The sequence below is a fragment of the Cibotium barometz genome, chromosome 35 (assembly GCF_041138505.1).
Source record: "Cibotium barometz isolate CiBa-2024 chromosome 35, ASM4113850v1, whole genome shotgun sequence".
Classification (NCBI taxonomy): domain Eukaryota; kingdom Viridiplantae; phylum Streptophyta; class Polypodiopsida; order Cyatheales; family Cibotiaceae; genus Cibotium; species Cibotium barometz.
Genome location: NC_141080.1, coordinates 30,014,182 through 30,033,634, shown reverse-complemented (window position 1 = coordinate 30,033,634; position 19,453 = coordinate 30,014,182). Strand labels below are relative to the sequence as shown.

The window sequence follows — 19,453 nt, the reverse complement described above, 5'->3', positions numbered from 1 at the left end:
TGGAGGCATGCATTTCATTGTCCCTGCCTCTTGCATTAGCATCTCCAACATTCATTGTATGGTTGTCCATGATGTTCTAAGTGTAGAGATAGCTAGTGTTCACGGTGATCGTCTCTCACAATAGAAGTGAAAGAGAACCGTATGCTGAGTGCTCTGATACCAATGTAACTTGGTTGAACACAATGCTAATCAATACACTTAAATACACTAAGATTTAAAGGACACTTGCTCAAATACAAGAAGTAAATTGCTGAATTGACAAGAGACACAATGAGCCGGAACGGTCGACCCCTCCCTCAAATAAAGTATATTGATCTTGGGAGAATCAAGTACATAGTGTCATGGGCATTTCTGACCAGATTTCCATACCCATGCATATGAATACAGTATTGCAAACAAGTGGTTGTCGATGTAGACTTGCAATCCACGCTACCCTCTCAAGTGCCCATGTTTCCTACCATCTGCTCTCTATTGTTCTACCAACACATTGTTGCAACAATCTGCAAGAGAGCACGTAGGATGAGAGAACACTACACAGGGTATGTGATCTTGTAATTAGGTTCCTCCCTCCTGCTACTTGCTTCCATATTTAGGCATTAAAGCTTACCAATTGCAAGTAGAGTCGATGATAGCGGAAAGTCTTCGCGATGGAAGTCCTTGGAGTGAATAGATCTTTGATTTGTCGCATTTCTTCGCGACAAAAGTCTTCAAGAGGATGAAGGGAACCTTGGGAAAGCTTCCCCTATGGTTCAACATGAGAAAGGAGGGCTGAAATTAGGGTTTTCAGCAAAAAGACTAGAAATTACAGCAATAAAGAGAGCTGTTTTGCTGAATTTCAGTCATTGGGAGTGTGTAGGAGAGTGATTAGCATTCGGAAACACTCTTGGAAGCTTGAGAAACACCTTAGCAAGCTTGGAAATGGAGTTGGGAAGGAGAAAGTGCAGAAAATGCAGCCCAACAGCCCTCATGAAGGAGGCGCCAATCTCTCGAGAGAGGAGGAGGAGTGAGGTGGTGAGTTGTCCAGTGTAGGTGGAAGGTAGGTGCTTTGTGGAGCAAGCTAGTGTGGACACATGGTTGGTTACTCCCTTTGTACAAAGGGGATAAGGTCTGGGCGGTGGACATTGGGTTATGTCTACCTCGGGACATCAGTGTGTGAGAACACTGGGCTGGTCATAATTTATAAGTGAGTTTTGGTCGCCCAAAACTTAATGAAGTGTGTACACACTCACTTATAAATTAGTGCTAACTCCTAAGGCTAGGTTTATGACTAATACTTACCACCTGTCACATGCCACATAACCATGTCAGCAGACAGTTTCACACGCACGGTTCGCGGGTGGGTGTTCCCTTACCCGGAACTACACATTGGTCAAGCAAGCATGAAAACAGCATGCAAGAAGCAAGCACATAAAGATGCTATGTAATGCAGCATTGGTATGGACAATCCCTGTTCATGAGACTATACCAAAATAGACGTGCTCCAGGTAAGTACACGAGGTACCAGACCCAATGGAACACCAATCCACCAAGCATTTCCGGGCATGTACACGGAGGCACAAGTCCCAACGGAAAGCCAATTCCACAGTATCACATGAGTGGCATCAATCCCCGGCATATACAACTGCCATGGACACGAGTCCAATGTACATACATGATAATAAGAAAGCACGGGTGGACCAATTGGGTGGCCAAATGGTGACAAGAAGTAGATGAATCCTTTTTTGCCAGATAGGGAATTTAGCTTCGGAGAACTTTTCGAAAACAACACTACTTCTGTTAGGATTCATGGTAGAGACTAAGAAGGAGAGTAAGTAATGGGCATTGAAGTCCGGTTGTAGAGGAGGAAGCACCAAGCAGGTAGTGAGGAGGCCGTGAAGTAGGAGGCGGCTTGACTCATAGGATCGCCGGCAAGAGCATCAACAACATTAACAATATCAGTAGTAGAAGAGGCAAAAGCTCTAGAGACGAGTGGAAGAGAAGAGGTGGTGTCTTAACTTAGAGCAGCAGTAGCATGAACGAGAGTCGACGGCCAGCTAGGTGGTGGTGGTGAGCAACCAGCAGGACGACGGTGGTCGCGAGCGAACAACAGATGACGATGGTGGCAAGTGAGCAAAAATGCTGCCGGTGGCAGTCCTGTGGACACTTGCCTTGACCAAAAAAGCTGGTGCTGATGGTGACGCCCACCACGGGGGGCTAGGCAGAGGTGGTGTCCCTAGCACTAGTGTCGCCTGAAAAAGTTGCCCGCAATGGCTTTGGGGTTGTGACATGGCGTTTCTTGGCGACATACAATGAGCTCTGATACCATTTGTGAAGTTTTTAGGGTTCACAAAGGAGAGCTATGGAGGGTGATGGGCCTCCATGGTTTATGTGTAGAGGAGAGAGGGAGTGTGTGATGTAATAAGCTGAAATTAGATGATTGCACAGTACAATGTGATGCTTGTATTCATTGATATGAAGTTTACAAGGTACAATGCTTTTATAGGCAAAATGCCATATCTTTCTCAACACTCAATTCACTGGGGCAGTGACACTTGTCTATACCTAGTGACATCACTGCTTACGCAATCACACTTACACACATTTACCTTTAAGAGGTGTTCACACACATACATGTTCACACAATGAAAATCAATCTACATGGACGTCATGGCTATAAACCATTCCTTACCTAGTATAACATCGACCCTATCTAGATTCATAATAAAAAGATCTAGGTATTTTGTTGGCGTCCCATACCACTAGCGCTTGCCCACATGGCCCTCAGCAAGACTACACGTGATCTGCCACCCGTGATCCGCCATGTCCATGGCAACAGGAGTAAGCATCTTGGTCCAGATCCAGACCACAATGAATTAATTGAAAGGGCATGTGGGCTACACCAAGTAAAAGGCATGTCAAGGAGCACTTGTGTAGAGCCTTGAGCAATGGCGTGAGAGAGAGGGAAGTGTAGGCGTGGAGCCACTCGAAAATCAGAGATAGAGAGAAGAAGATACGCTGGCTGGGGGAAATTCGTAAGAGCCCAAGAATTCAGCCCTTTTCCCTTTATTATTTGGGGAGTCACTTTGACCCTTAAAAATGGTCCCTTGGCCAAGTTCAATGTGAACTTGGCCCAAGGTTTTAAAACCTTCATAAAGCCTTTAAAAAGGCTATGTACAAGTTATACAAATGATAGAGGGGTCATTTAGGCCTGTAACCCAACCTCCTCCCACTTAAAGGCATAAATGGCGCCTTTAAGTTAAGTAACTCCCACCATCTGTATGCATAGCTGATGTTGTGCTTTGGGTAAGCACTTGGTGAGAGCATCTGCAGGGTTTTGTAACGTATGGACCTTAACCATGGTGATAAGGCCATCCTCAAGCACTTCTCGAACGAAGTGATACCGCACATTGAAGGCACTCAAGGGTTAGGGTTAGGGTTTACACAGGTTCAAGCAAGCAAGCGTGGAAACCAAGATGAGAGAGCACGACTTCCAATATGCTTCAATGATGAGAAAAATCAAGTACAATAGCCACATGATAGTGACCCTAAAAGATAAGTGTTCACATGTCCGGCCATAAATGTGCCGGGTGGACCAAAACACTTATAAACTGCATATAAGTGAAACTGAACTAAACTGGGGGAAAAAACCTCCACTAACTGAAGTAAAAAGTGCCCCAGTAACCTACTGATGATCACTAGCACTCCTCTGGGTGCATACACAGCATAAAACCCAACAAACCCCCCTGGAGTGATATGTGATCATTGTACATCATCCACCAAAAGGAAACAAATTCAAAGCATTGCGGAATGCTTCAAATTTCGGACGTGGTAATGCCTTGGTGAAGATGTCTGCCACATTCTGATCTGTAGGACAGTGGATCAGACTGATATCTCCTGCTTGGAGTCTCTCCCGAACAAAATGATAGTGAATCTCAATGTGTTTCGTGCGAGCATGAAACACAGGATTCCTGGCCACAGCAATGGCACTCTGACTATCAGTATAGATAGGTGTAGGCTCCTCCACTGAAATATCCATATCAGTCATAAGACGACGCAGCCAAACACACTCAACAGTAGTAGGGTAGGCTGCTTTGTACTCTGCCTCACAAGACGAAGTGGCCACTGTGGTCTGTTTCTTGCTTAGCCAAGAAATGCATGAAGCGCCAAGGAAGAAACAATTTCCACTAGTGGAATGTCTGGTATCAAAGTCACCAGCCCAATCTGAATCACTGTAAGCATGTAACTGCATGTCACCCCCTTCAGGATAAAGCAACCCAAGAGACAAGGTACCCTGCAAATAACGGAATACACGCTTCACAGCTTGCCAATGTGACAACCGTGGGCTGTGCATGAATCTGCTCAACTGAGAGATTGCATACTGAATATCTGGCCTTGTATTACACAAGTAAATGAGGCACCCAACAGCCTGAGCATATGTAGTGGCATCAAATGAAACACTGTCATCTTGTAGTGACAGTTTCATCCCAGGCTCCATAGGAGTACTAATAGGCTTGCAATCCTGAAATTTAAACTTCTCCAGAAGTTTAGCAACATAACGTGATTGCAACAACCCAATGCCTCTGTTATCCTGCACAAACTGTATGCCCAAATAGTAATGTACAAGGCCCAAGTCAGACATGTCAAATGTCTGTTGCAGTATCTCCTTAAAAGCTGCAATTTTGTCATCATTTGATCCCATGAGCAAGAGATCATCCACATAAAGACTGATGACCAGCAGATCTGTCTCTTCTTTCTTCACATACAAAGTGGCTTCTGATGGACTGTTCACAAATCCCTGAGTGAGTAGAAAAGCATCTATTTTTGCATACCAAGCTCGTGGAGCTTGTTTCAAACCATACAAGGCCTTTTTCAGCTTGCATACTTTCCCCTCATGACCATGTTCTGCAAATCCCATGGGCTGAAATACATAAACTTCCTCCTCGAGGTTCCCATGTAGGATTGCAGTCTTAATGTCCAACTGATGAACAACCCAACCACGATGTGCAGCCAATGCAATGACACACCTAAGTGTCGACATACGGGATGTAGGAGCAAATGTCTCCTCATAATCAATGCCCTTCTTCTGTGCATAGCCCTTTGCAACAAGACGGGCTTTGTACCTGTCAATGGATCCATCTGCATGTCTTTTCAACTTATAGACCCATTTAGTACCAATGGCTTTCTTGCCTTTGGGCAGATCAACCAAATCCCATGTTTGATTCTTTTTAATAGAATCAATCTCATCGTGCATGGCTTTGTTCCAATGCACATTATCTCGTGCATCCACAAATGAATCAGGCTCATCATCATCCTGTAAACTGGCTGCCATAACCAGATTCAAATCCATGATGTGTGCATGCTCATTGGTCCTTGTCTCCCTACGAGTACGACCAACAAGAGGACCCTCTAAATGGCTGTCCTGTAATGTCCTCAAATACCATCTAGGTATATGTCTGACCTGTGGTGCCTGCTGTCCCATATTTGGTTCAGCTTCTGGCTCATTTGGCTGCTGAATTTCTGCACCACCTACATCATTTGCTGGCTGTCCAGTACCCTCATGAGTTGGATCACCAACTGTGGAATGAAACTCCATGGGTAGTAGACCTTCAAACACATCATTTTCAGCCTGATTTGCCTCATTACCAGCCATGGATAATTCTGATTTTTCATCAAAAATCACATCCCGACTGATGAATATCTTCCTGGATAGTGGGTCATATAACCTGTAGCCCTTGCTCTCACGGCTATACCCAACAAAAATGCATTTTGTGGCTTTATCATCAAGCTTCCTCCTCAACTCTTTGGGTATGTGTGCATATGCAAGACACCCAAAGATACGAAAATGCGATACAGAAGGCTTGCGGCCATGCCAAGCCTCAAAAGGAGTAATAGAAACCAATGCCTTTGTGGGACATCGATTCAAAATATGACAAGCACACATTACTGCTTCCACCCAAAAGATATGTGGTAGTCTTTTTGCCTTTAGCATACATCTGGCCATCTCCATGAGTGACCGATTTTTCCTTTCTGCAACCCCATTCTGCTGTGGAGTGTAAGGAGTAGTATACTGATGTTTTATACCTCTACTCCCAAGAAAGGAATTCAGCACATGTGACATATATTCCCCCCCTCGGTCAGAACGGAGAGTCTTCACCTTGCATCCTGACTCTGTCTCAGCAAGTGCTACAAAGGCCAAAAATGCATCATATACCTGTGATTTCTGTGTCAAAGGATAGACCCAGCATATACGAGAGAAGTCATCAATAAATGTTGCAAAATAAAAGCAACTACCTAATGACTTCGTCTGCATGGGACCACAAAGATCACTGTGTATAAGTTGCAACTTTGCAGTTGCTCTTAGAGCCTGATCACGTGGGAAGGAAAACCTGTGCATTTTTCCCAAAATACATCCTTCACAAATGTGATCTGGAGGCTTCTCCATGAGAGGTAGATCTGTAAACATATTATGTCGCTGCATAAGCATAAGACTACCAAAATTTACATGCCCCATGCGAGCATGCCATAACTCCGCATCAACCATAGCTGGAGTAAGAGTGAATGCTTGATAAGCAGACTGATCCACTGGTTGAAATGCATCCAACTCATAAAGTCCATGACATAATGTACCAGTAAGCATCAAGGTCAAGGCATTTGCTTTGTCTCTGACCATGCATTTATCATCATCAAAGTAGACCTGCATTCCACAATGTGCTAAAGAAGAAATGGACAACAAATTCTTCTTTATCCCTGGTACATATAAGGCATCTCTAAGGCGGAGAATGGAGCCATCAATGGCTGTAAGCTGAATCTCCCCAATGCCACAAACTGGATATGAAGCATTGTTGGCACACTGAACAGTTTTGCCAACAGGGGCAGGGCCAACATGACTAAACAAATCCCTGCGAGATGTGATATGCTTTGAGGCACCACTATCAAAATACCAAGTACATGCATGCTCTGTCAAACTGAGTGCCTGTGAAGACCAAGAGGCATCATAACTGCATGTATAAAAACAGTAATCCCTGTCCTCAACAAAAGAAGCAGTCTCTGGAGGAGCTTTAGAAGTATCATTAACTGACATCCCAGCTTCCTTTGCCTTCTCTTTAGCAATCCTCTTCCTACATTCCGTGATGTAGTGACCTGGCTTCTTACAGTAATGACATTTGCCCTTCTTCTTGGGCTGTCCATCACTTTTCTTGGTATCCTGTGAAGAACCACCATCACCTGAATTTTTATTTGCACTCTTTGGCTGAGATTTCCCTTTCCCCTTTTGACCTGTAGTAAATGCTTGTTCAGCATTTGTGTTCATATTCATATTCTTCCTCATTTGCTCCTCTTGTAGTAAGAGAGCAACAAGTTCCTGATACTTGAGGGGTTCAACAGCATTCCTCATGCTGAGGTTCAAAGAGGTATGGAAAGCCAAGTAAGATCTTGGCAAAGAGTGCAAGATGGTGGACACAAGCTGTGTCTCAGGAATAATTTCATCCACATTGATGAGTTGCTCTCTCAAATCCTGCAGCTTGTTTAAGTGGCTAGACATATCATCTCCTTCATTCATTTTCTGATTTTCCAGCTCTCTTTTCAAAAATGAGATCCTAGCCTCATTACGAGCAGCATACATCTGCTCCAAAGTCACCCATGCATTCTGTGAAGAGCCAGTTGAACGAATATGAGGTATAATGGACCTCTGTACTGACAATGCAATGAGTGACAAAGCTTGTGCATCCCTGGCATCCCATGTCTTTTGAGCATTTGTTCTCTGAACAGGCAATGGCTGTCCTGGAGCCTGTACCTGTTGTCCTCGTCCACGAGCACCCCCTTGGGGAGGAGTCTCTGGAGCCAATGGACCTGGACGTGGTTCATCACCACTAACAAAATCCCAAAGACCTTTTGCCACAAGCACATTTTTCAGCATAAAACTCCACAAGGAGTAGTTCGTGCCATCCAATTTGTCTTCCTTAGACAAATATGTGAATACATCACTTTGCTGTTGATTTGCCATTATGCTTTACGCACAATGTTGTACCTGTTTACCAAAAAACCCAATGGCAAAAAACCCTGATAACAACTATACTCCACTGAATATAGTTCACCCAAATCTGCCTGCACTCTCAATCCTCTGAATGTGCAGCTCAATGCACCAATGACTGAGTAGAGTAGCAAATGGCGTACACTGCCAAAATGCCCCAAAAATGCCCAAATTTGCTGCACCCAAACTGTGCAAAAAAAACCTGTATATTTTCTTGCTAGAAAATCTGCCTGTTGTGCCTGTATATTTTCACAGAGAAAATAAAAATGCCCAGTATTCAAAATATGTAATGCTTACCACCGAATGACTGTGTAGGTTGTGTTATTTCTGCAGGTACTGTTGACTGTACTATGCTTGTACAGTCTACTGGTTCTGTACGGAAGCCAGGTACGAAAGCATACAGACGTATCTCTGCAGGTACAGTCCCCAGGTACGCAGCATTGAATGCTGCACTGAAGGTACAGTCGCCAGGTACACAGCACTTAAAGCTGGACGTTTCTTTGTGCAGGTGACAATTAGCGCTGACTGTACGGAATCAATGCGACCAGCGTTGACAAGAGCTGGTCCTGATGCTGACAGCAGCGAACAAGTACTACAGGCTGCAGGCGGCGCTTGACTGTTGCAGTACCCGACTGAAGGCGACCAGGTTCGGGCAGGTGGCGCAGACTGGCTGGTACACGAGCGCAGAGGTTGTAGGCGGCGTGTTGTACCCGACTGAAGGCGACGTACAGGAGTTGTAGGCGGCGTACTGTACCCGACTGAAGGCTACGTGCAGTAGTTGTAGGCGGTGTACTGTACCTGACTGATGGCGACGTGCAGTACTGAATGTACGGGCAGCTAGCGCACACTTACAGCTGAAGACGGCGCTGGCTGGGTGTACGGGCTGGAGATGCTGAAGCCTGCGCCTGACTGGATGTACGTATGCTGTACGGGCAGCAGCAACAAGTGTACGGGCAGAGCAATGCAGAGCTTCAATGCTCTGATACCAATTGAAGGCACTCAAGGGTTAGGGTTAGGGTTTACACAGGTTCAAGCAAGCAAGCGTGGAAACCAAGATGAGAGAGCACGACTTCCAATATGCTTCAATGATGAGAAAAATCAAGTACAATAGCCACATGATAGTGACCCTAAAAGATAAGTGTTCACATGTCCGGCCATAAATGTGCCGGGTGGACCAAAACACTTATAAACTGCATATAAGTGAAACTGAACTAAACTGGGGAAAAAACCTCCACTAACTGAAGTAAAAAGTGCCCCAGTAACCTACTGATGATCACTAGCACTCCTTTGGGTGCATACACAGCATAAAACCCAACACACATCAATATGCTTTGTGCGCGCATGAAACATGGCATTCTTTGCCAGACATATGGCACTCTGGCTATCACAACCAAGCATAGGTGCCTTGTCAGGCAAACCAAACTCACTGCATAAACGTGCCAACCATATGGCTTCTTTGGAAGCCTCGGTGGCTGAAATATATTCAGCCTCTGTAGTAGACAGTGCAACTATCTTTTGTAGTCTAGAGCACCATGAGACAGCACCTCCTGCAAGAGTAAATACATAACCACTTGTGGATTTGCGTGTATCCACATCACCAGCCATGTCTGAGTCACAAAATCCCTTCAATTCCAAAGGACCCTTACCATAACAGAGGCATTTGTTTTTAGTCCCTTTCAAGTACCTCATAATGGACTTTACTGCATCCCAATGCAATTTGCCTGGATTAGCCATAAACCGGCTCACAACTCCCACTGCATGGGCTATGTCAGGCCTAGTAGCAACCATAGCATACATAAGTGAACCACAAGCTGATGCATAAGGAACACTTTGCATTTCATTGGTTGCTTGATCAGACTTGGGGCAATCTTCCTTGGAGAATTTCACATATGGCTGTAATGGCACACCAAGAGGCTTTGCTTCAGCCATGTTAAACCTGTCCAGCACTTTTTGAATGTACTTTTCTTGAGACAAGTACAATATGCGCTGGTCCCTTTGCCTTCTAATCCTTACTCCAAGAACATGTTCAGCTGCCCCAAGGTCTTTCATTGAAAACGCAGATTTCAGCTGCTGTTTAAGAGCATCAACAGTGCTTCTTTTCTTCCCAGCAATCAACATATCATCAACACAGAGCACAAGAATAATAGGGCTGCCATCCTCATCAAGTTTTGTGTACAAACAATGATCTGCATGGCTTCTTTTGTAACCATGTTTGAGCATAAACGCATCAAACTTTTTGTACCATTGTCTAGAAGCCTGTTTCAGCCCATACAAGCTTCTATTGAGCTTACATACCAAATGTTCCTTTCCAGGAATAACAAAACCCTCGGGCTGTTTCATGTAAAGCTCTTCCTCAACATCACCATGCAAGAAAGCTGTATGTACATCCATTTGGTCCAATTCCAAATCAAGGGCAGCCGCTATGGCAAACAATACACGCAAAGTGGTCATCTTCATGACAGGAGAGAACACTTCCTGAAAGTCTATGCCCTTTGTTTGTGCATATCCCTTTGCAACCAGCCTTGCTTTATACTTGGGGTTTTGCATCAACTGTCTTGATGTTATACACCCATTTGTTAGGAATGGCCTTCCTACCTTTGGGCAATTCAACCAAGTCCCAAGTATCATTAGCATGCAAAGCTTTAATCTCTTCCTGCATAGCAAGCTGCTGTTCTCACATGTCTTTGCCTCTTTGTAAGTAAGAGGCTCACCCTCATCTGTCAACATAATGTAATGCAAAGAGGGATCATATCTACTCACATTCCGTCTTGGACGAGTAGAACGCCTCACCCAATGATCCACATTATCCGGAAATGGGTCTACATCAGGTGGGATGACAACATCATCAACTATGGGCTGCTGTCCATCATTTTCAGCACCATTTTCAGCATTGTTATGTGGCTGCAAATGCCCTTCAGGAGCCTCATTTTGCTGTCCAACATCATCTGGCTCAAACACCACTGGCTCATCAACATTTTCAGTCATATGTGGTGCATCCTGAGGGTCAAAAATAGGCCTAATAGGTGGCTGGTCATGCTGAAATTTGACCTTTTTATGGTCATGCTTTGAGGCACAATTGTTTTGAAGCAGCCTTGCCTCATTAAAAACAACATCCCGGCTGCGCACAACCTTTTTGAGCTGAGGTAACCAAATCCTGTAGCCCATTTCGCCTTCTTCACCATATCCCATGAAGAGGCCTGTAATGGACTTGGCATCCAGTTTGCTTCTCAACTCAGGTCTAATATGCACAAAAGCTTCACAACCAAAGACGCGTAAGTGATCATATGAAGCAGGTTTGCCAGACCAAACCTCTTCATGGATGTCACCTTTCAAAGACATGTGAGGGGATCGATTGCATATATGCACTGCAGTTTTTAGAGCTTCTCCCCAAAATCCATGAGGGAGATTAGCTGTGGACAGCATGCATCTCACCCTCTCACATAGAGTCCTATTATATCTTTCAGCCACACCATTAGAAGAGGGGCTGTATGGAACAGTAAGCTCCCTCTTAATGCCCAAATTTTCACAAAACTTCTTAAATTCAGCACTTGTGAACTCACCCCCATTATCCGTACGCAAGCATTTCAGCTTTTTACCTGTTTGGGTGGTCACAAATGCATGAAACTTCTTAAACGCAGCAAAGGCTTCATCCTTAGATCTGAGCAAATGAACCCAAATTTTTCTAGAATGATCATCAACAAAAGAAACAAAGTAGTGTGCACTCCCCATAGATTTGGTAGGCATGCTACAAACATTAGAATGTACAAGATCAAGCACATTAGATTTGCGAGAGACACCGGAGTAATAAGAACTCTTCACTTGCTTACCATATTGACATTCATTACAAAAGTCAAGCTTTGTGCCTTTAGCATCAAGCTTATTCAAATTACAAAGCTTAGTAAGGCCTTTTTGGCTCATATGGCCAAGCCTCTTATGCCACAACTCCATATGTGAGTTAATTTCAGCCAAAGCAATAAATTTGCCCAACAAGGCCTTTCCATGCAAGCAGTTAAGTGTCCCTTTCTTTGTACCTTTCACAATCAGCCTTGAGCCTTTGGTCATCTTCCATGATCCTTTCTCAAACAAAATGCTGTAACCATGCATATCCATCTGGCCAACAGAAAGCAGACTTTTCTTGATTCCCGGCACATATCTAACATCATGCAAGACGAGCTCATTTGTGCCATCTATAGAAAGATGCACAGTGCCAATACCCTCAATGGAACATGCATGATTGTTTCGAAGGTATACATGACCATGGCTGCCTGCATTAAAAGTAGAGAAACACTCCTTGATAGGAGTCACATGAAACGAAGCACCGGAATCGACTATCCAAGTCTGGGATAATGCATCATTAACAGTCAACAAAGCATCAATGAGATCACTCTTGGTGATCTGCATGTCCTGTGCATGAACATTGAGAGAGGCATCAAACTCATGAGCATCGTCGGCTGACAAAGTGGCACATAGGATGTCCTCTACATCTGACAACTCCTCAATAACGACACTAGAGGCCACATTGGCCTTCTCCTTGTCCTTTGAGCTGTCCTGTGCGTCACTCTTGACTTCCTTCTTCTCTTTCTTTTTGTCTCCGCCATTCTTCTTCCTTTCTAACTCTGCCTTGTAGTACCTGCATTCGGGTTTCTTGTGACCTTTCCTGCCACATTGATAGCAAGTCACCTCACCCTTGCCTTTGCTGGCATTTCCCCTTTCCTTACTCTTACTCTTACTTCTCTGTGCATAAGGAGTCTTCTTATCTGTCCTGCCTCTAACCATGTTGGCTGAGCTGCCTCCCTCTCCCCCTGCTTTCCTCCTGATTTCCTCATTCAGTATAGAACCCCTAACACCATCAAAGGTCAGATTGGGGTTATTTGACAGTGAGACCACCAATGTCTCCCACGAATCAGGTAAGGTCATAAGCAAGAAGATAGCTTTCAGCTTCTCATCAAAGGGAGGCATGCTTGAATCCTGCAACTGCGATAAGGTACTTGTAAACAATGACAAATGCTCTGCAGCACTCTTGGACTCATCTAGCTGCATGCCAACAAGTTTCCGCATTAGATGCACCTGATTGACTGGCGTTGTATTCTCATACGTCGCCTTTAGCTTTGCCCACAACTCAAAAGCAGTAACAAGCCCCTTGAGATCTACCAAGATCTCGTCGGAAACGGCCATCTTAATGTAAGTAATGGCCTTCTTGTTCAAAGTAAGCCATGCATCCTCAGTCATGTCCACTGGCTTCTCTGCCTCCAATGCCCTGTCACAATCCTTAAGGAAGAGGATTCCTTGAATCCTTTCCTTCCAAAGGTCCCCTCAAAGCGCCGGATCTCAAAGAGATTCTTTACGTCCGAGGAAGATGATGCCATAGTCGCACAAACGAGAGGACTAACGTGCTGAAATTTGGGGCAAAATGCACCAAAAACAAAGTATAGCCTCACAGAAACGTGCACTACAGCTCCAAGTGGTCACAGGAGCAATTTGAGCCAAAAGGGGTTAGTTTAGGCACAAAAATAAAGTTCTGAATTTTCTGCGCAGACAATTTCAGCAAGCAAATTTGTGCCCAAAAACAACAATTTTAGTTGTTTTTACCCTCAAGAGACATACATAAGGCTAATGCACAGCCTTTAGAAGCATGTAGGAGCAAAAGCCCCAATTTGTAGCATCAAAAAATGCAGAGAATTGAGCCACAAATGGTCATACATAGGCAAAACTCACTCAATGTGCATAAATTACAGCAATTTGCACTTTCCTCAATTTAAATACATCAAGTGCACACTTGCAAAAACCTGCGTAAATCTGAAATTTGCTGAATTGACCTGTTTTGGAGACCTGTTTTCAGCAATTTCGGTGTTTTCGGGTAGCGTAGACCAAGTACCTGTGTTCCCACAAGTTAATACATGATTTGCAAAACCTGTATTTTGCTGTTAGAACCTGTAATTTGCTGATTTGGGCCTGTTTTCAGCCTGTTTTAGGTCAACTTTGCAAGTCCGGAGCCCTCAAGTGTCCGGGGACGAGCCCTTTGGCGATGAATTTGCAAAACTTCGCGTGAAAGATGATCTTCTTGGCTGAAAATCAGAGTTTGCAGGTTTTGGAGCAAAATTCATGCTCTGATACCAGTTGAAAGGGCATGTGGGCTACACCAGGTAAAAGGCATGTCAAGGAGCACTCGTGTAGAGCCTTGAGCAATGGCGTGAGAGAGAGGGAAGTGTAGGCGTGGAGCCACTCGAAAATCAGAGATAGAGAGAAGAAGATACGCTGGCTGGGGGGAATTCGTAAGAGCCCAAGAATTGAGCCCTTTTCCCTTTATTATTTGGGGAGTCACTTTGACCCTTAAAAATGGTCCCTTGGCCAAGTTCAATGTGAACTTGGCCCAAGGTTTTAAAACCTTCATAAATCCTTTAAAAAGGCTATGTACAAGTTATACAAATGATAGAGGGGTCATTTAGGCCTGTAACCCAACATTAATAATAACCCAAGACTCACTTATGTAGTGCTTACTGTTGCCATAAATAACAGACCAGTCATAAATAGCCAATAACCTTGGATTTATTAAATCTGAATTTGAATCACCTTTTTTTTCCTAATCCCAAGGCTTTCTTAGATTAGTCCCTAACCCCAAGGGTCAGTGCTAGGTACATAACACATCCCGACCATCATCAACAAGATTGTCCGAAGAAGCGATCTTTGGGTGATAAGACCTCAGTCCACATTATGGAACCACAAACAACACCATTTATATTGGCCATGGTTAGGTCAATCATGATGGTTTGATAGCTACCAAGGTCCATGGGGTCTCGTGCCTTATGCATCGAGACAATGGTGTTAGTGGTAAAGGAAGGGGGCAAGCCTTCACACAAAGTCTTATTAAATGAGAGGCCATGATGTAACATCCACGTGCAAAATGCTCCGTTTGGAGGTCCTTGTGTTACTTGGCTCTTCCATTGTGCAACTTCTAGAGGGGGTTGGTGACATTGGTTGTGGTGAAAGGGTAGTGATGTGGGTTGTAGGTGTGGGGATAAATCAGGTTTGGTGGTGGAAGAGACAGTGTGAGGGAAACTGTGGCTCGGGTGGACTTGAGGTTGTGAACCCAGAGGAGGATTGGTGGTGGAAGAGACAGTGTGAGGGAAACTCTGGCTTGGGTGGACTTGTGAATGATACGATGGCAGCGAGCACTGAGGTATTGAGAGGTCTACACTGCTTGTGTGGTGGTAGAGATGACTAACATAAACTAAATTGAGGTTGTGGTGAAAGTGGATGTGGCTAAAGGTGCAGGTTAAATGGTGTGTAAAGCTGGCTTGCATTGATGCATGAATGAGGCGAGAACTGGCAAAGGGGTTGAGAGTTGAAGTTTGGTTCTTAGTTCGTATAGGTGGTCATCATACACAAAGTAAAGCTCATGATGGAAGTCGATGTGGGGGGGATCTAGGGTGGTGCTAGAAAAGACCGTGAAATGGTAAAGGACTATGCGGAAGCGTGGTTAATGGAGATTAGTTATGCGTTAATTGCGGATTATGGAAGATATTATAGAGAAGCAAAGAGCATACATTGTATACCCCATGGGTCCCAATCACCCACTGAAGGGTCCCTCCTCTGAAGAGAGTTTGCTTTGATTGCTGCAAGAGAATGAGTACAATGAAATGATGACTTGCTGTGCCAATACTCCTCCCACCGGGAATTCTTAATGATGCCTAGGGCTGCTCGGGCTGAGGAGTACCACTCCCTACTAATAGGCGGCCTGTAGACTGATGGTGACTTAATTTTTTTGATTTTAAATTTCATATCAATTATTGGACTACACTGTTATACATAACTTAATAAATATTACCTATGTACAGTAGGAATTAATTAGATAGTTTAGTTATTATTGTCATAAATATCATCTTTATTTATAGTAACGCTAAGCATTGTTTTTTAAGTAAAACAAGGCTGATTATATTACCATAAATCTCATACAAACACGCGCTAAAGCGCCAAAAAGTACAAGTGCGACCAACTTGCAAAATTTTATGCCAAAAAACAAAACTTATACAAAATCTCAGGGAGGGAGATAAGAGATGTGGGACATAAACCACTGGGGAGGAATGTACTTCCACTGTGGGGTACCGTCTTGCAAGAGAATCTTACAAGACTTACTTGAAAATTATGCTTAGTGGAAGAAAATTATGCTTAGCAGATTTTCTTCCACTAAGCATAATTTTCAAGTAAGTCTTGTAAGATTCTGTTTCAATTGATAGATTCCCATACATTTCTATGCCTTTCCTTTTATAAAGGCAGGCCAAAAACAGGTAGCACACTTAAACACACTCATGTACTCAATAATTTGTATAGTTACAAGAAATGGCTGAAACGCGGGGTTTCTGAGCCATTTTGGCCATTTTGGTCCAGAACATATTTTAACCATTTCAACTGTTCAAAAATGATGCGTTTTGGCCCTCTCCCCTAGAGAATGCTGTTTCCATCTCTTTTTCTGTTTCAGTTTTCCCTTCACAATTTCTAGTAACTATGCTGTATGCAGCTCCTTTAACCTTGATATGTGGGCAAAGTCTCTTACTTGAATATTGAAGCCTTTGTTTTGGCACAAAACCTTGTGCAGGAGCTTGTGATGCTGGACCCTTCTTTAATTTATGGAGGGGTCGACGTACATGACCAGCATAGCGACATGCGATTAGACGTGGACAACATGTCATACGAGGTAAGTTGATATCATAGCATAAGCCCTTTTTGCACGAGGCAAGTCACTTGTGTTGTCTTCTCTTATGAATTTTTGCTTGTGTTCATTTGTGTGTTTATCACATTCTTAATATTCTGAAGCTTCTTGATGGGGTCTTTGAGCAGGAGCTGCTTGCTTTAGAGGAAAGAATTGGTAATGTAAGCACAGGACTTGATGATGAGAAGATATCTTTGTGCTTGAGGGAGAGCAAGTACTCTTCGCTAGATGCAACTGTTGCTGCTATATCTCAAGAAAGTGATGTGAAATGCAGCATCTGCCAGGTGATGAAGTGCTTTTAGTATTCTTTCTCCTCATGTGCATCTATGCTTTAGATGCTCAGTGAGGGTTTTTGCGTTCTCTCTCTCTTTCCCACACACACATGAACGCATGCTTGCTCACTCCCACTCCCCTCTCAACATGCATCACACGCATGAACTCTCTCTCTCTCTCTCTCCCCCATTCCATGATGAGAGATGCCATGGGCATTATTGTGTCACTTTGGTCTCGTAGGCCGATTGGGTCTTTAGGTGATGAAGTGCTTATAGTATTCTTTCTTCTCATGTGCATGTATGCTTTAGATGCTCAGTGAGGGTTTTTGCGCTCTGTCTCTCTCTCTCTTCCCCACACACACATGAACACATGCTTGCTCATTCCCACTCCCACTCCCTTCTCAACATGCATCACATGCATGAATGCTCTCTCTCTCTTGCTCTCTTTCTCCCTCCCGTTCCATGATGAGATATGCCTTGCGCTTTACTGTATCACTTTGGTCTCGTAGGCCCATTGGCCCTTGGGTCTTTAGTAGACGATATCGGGTCTTTAGTAGACGTTCGCTCTCTCTCTCTCTCTCTCTCTCTCTCTTCCCCACACACATGAATGCATGCTTGCTTCCTCCCACTCCCACTCCCACTCCCACTCCCGTTCACTCCCCTCCACTCCCCTCTCAACAAGCATCACATGCATAAACGCTCTGTCTGTCTGTCTCTGGCTCTCTCATGCACATACGCACGTGCACAGCTCACCCCCTCGTGCAATGAGTTCTTCTGGACACTCATACAATTTCATGCCTTTTTCTGCAGGAGGAATTTGTTGAAGAAGATGAATTGGGTAGACTGGATTGTGGCCATGGTTATCATTCGGTTTGTATAAAGCAATGGCTCTTGCAAAAGAATGAATGTCCCATATGCAAGTCTTCTGCCTATCTAAAGCCTTAAAGGACAAGATGCCCTTTAAATCCAAGCTTTACAAGGGAGAACATGTCTTATCTATGATAGCATGGCAAGCCTTCTCAGGCCATGCAGTGTCTTTCTTCAAAGACCAACAGTATTGGACAGCATTCATTGGCTGCATTCTCAATTGGGGTGTAGGACATCTGGTTGGTTATTGCATAAAACATTCTTCTCTTCCAGCAGTAGCTTATCAGGATTTTTGTTTGCCACACACAGCACAAGGTGTGGTGGATTAGGCTGTGTGATGGTGGCGTCAAGGTGTAATCTGCACTAAACCATGCACCAATGCAGCCTTTTGCTGAGATGCATACTGTTGTGCAACTGGAATTTGTACATGTGAATGTGAAGCCTAAGCTAGTTCAAGGACTCACTGAAGTGCACTTAAAACTGGGCACCGTGGCTTTATGTCATAAGGTTGGCATAGCATACTATGCGGCTTGCTTTAATAGAGTTTTAAGTAGACGCTTTTGTATTCAAATATTATGTGGCCTTTACTTGCCCATATTATTTATATGCTGTAGCATGTTCCTGGAGTCTCTGCCCATATTATTTATATGCTGTAGCATGTTCCTGGAGTCTCTGTATAATGGATAAATAATCAAGGAGTCTAATCACTGGGGAAAGGATATGGTGATCTGTTGATAATATTTTAAGGAATGACTGTGTAACTCTTGAGGGCATATCATTGGTCTTTTAACCTTGGATAGATGTAGGTATATTGGTGTGCTATACCTTGCACTTCGGTTTTGTCAAATTTCATTCCTGTGTTTGTCCTAGTCAGGTGATCTAAGAAACAGCCACCAAAATTTGAAGCAAATTATCTCTTGAAATGATACATAGCCATAAGGTTTTGCCCAACCCACTCTTACCAGCTTAACGCGTTAAGCCTGTTTGCCTCGTTCGTGTGCTGATAGTAGCTCATCACCATTATGTATTTTTGTCCTGTTTCCTGCTTCCTGCTTGCCTGCTGCTCCTCTGCTGAGAGCCTTAAAAGCCTTTTCTATATGTTATTCCTTCGATGTGGCACTTATTAAGGGGCCTTTTCTATGCTTCTAGGACCCAAAAAAACCGTGAGAGAAGCCACTGAAGCGTCGGGCTACAAGGTCATCACTTTTGGAGGTGTGTCGACGTAGGAAACCCTTGTCAAAATGAGCTGACTGCTCTCTCACCTGCAGCAACACATTGTCCAAGAAAAGCAAGAGAATTCATGACTCTTCAGGGATAGCTTTGGGAGTGTGAAGACTTCCTTGCAGTATTGGAGACCAAGCTGCGTTCAGGGTTAAAACTCATTGACCAAGGTCAAGGAAATCGAAGGCAATTTTCATGAGGTAGTTGGAACTACAAGACAGAAGTTAATACACAAGTCAACAAACTCTAGGGGTTCAAATGAAGGACTTGTTGACCAAGGTCAAGGAAGTCAAATCCAACCAAAGAAAAGTTAGTCGAAGTTGACTTGTATTTGAGGAAGGTCAAGGAACTTAAAGTCAACTTGCGAGAAAATCGTTG

General features: G+C 43.9%; 1 protein-coding gene and 1 pseudogene across 1 annotated transcript in view; one reads left to right on the top strand and one right to left on the bottom strand.

Annotated features, from left to right (window-relative positions):
- Positions 1 to 18,480, top strand: part of LOC147618313 (uncharacterized) — a 49,266-nt gene extending 30,786 nt beyond the window's left edge. Inside the window, exons 4-6 of the mRNA XM_086774777.1 lie at positions 16,602 to 16,700; positions 16,844 to 16,999; positions 17,798 to 18,480. Of these exons, the coding sequence (XP_086630903.1) occupies positions 16,602 to 16,700; positions 16,844 to 16,999; positions 17,798 to 17,932 (390 nt within the window). The 3' untranslated portion in view covers positions 17,933 to 18,480. The remainder of the gene's footprint in view (positions 1 to 16,601; positions 16,701 to 16,843; positions 17,000 to 17,797) is intronic.
- LOC147618314 (uncharacterized) lies at positions 11,526 to 12,864 on the bottom strand (annotated as a pseudogene).
- Positions 18,481 to 19,453: the final 973 nt, after the last annotated feature.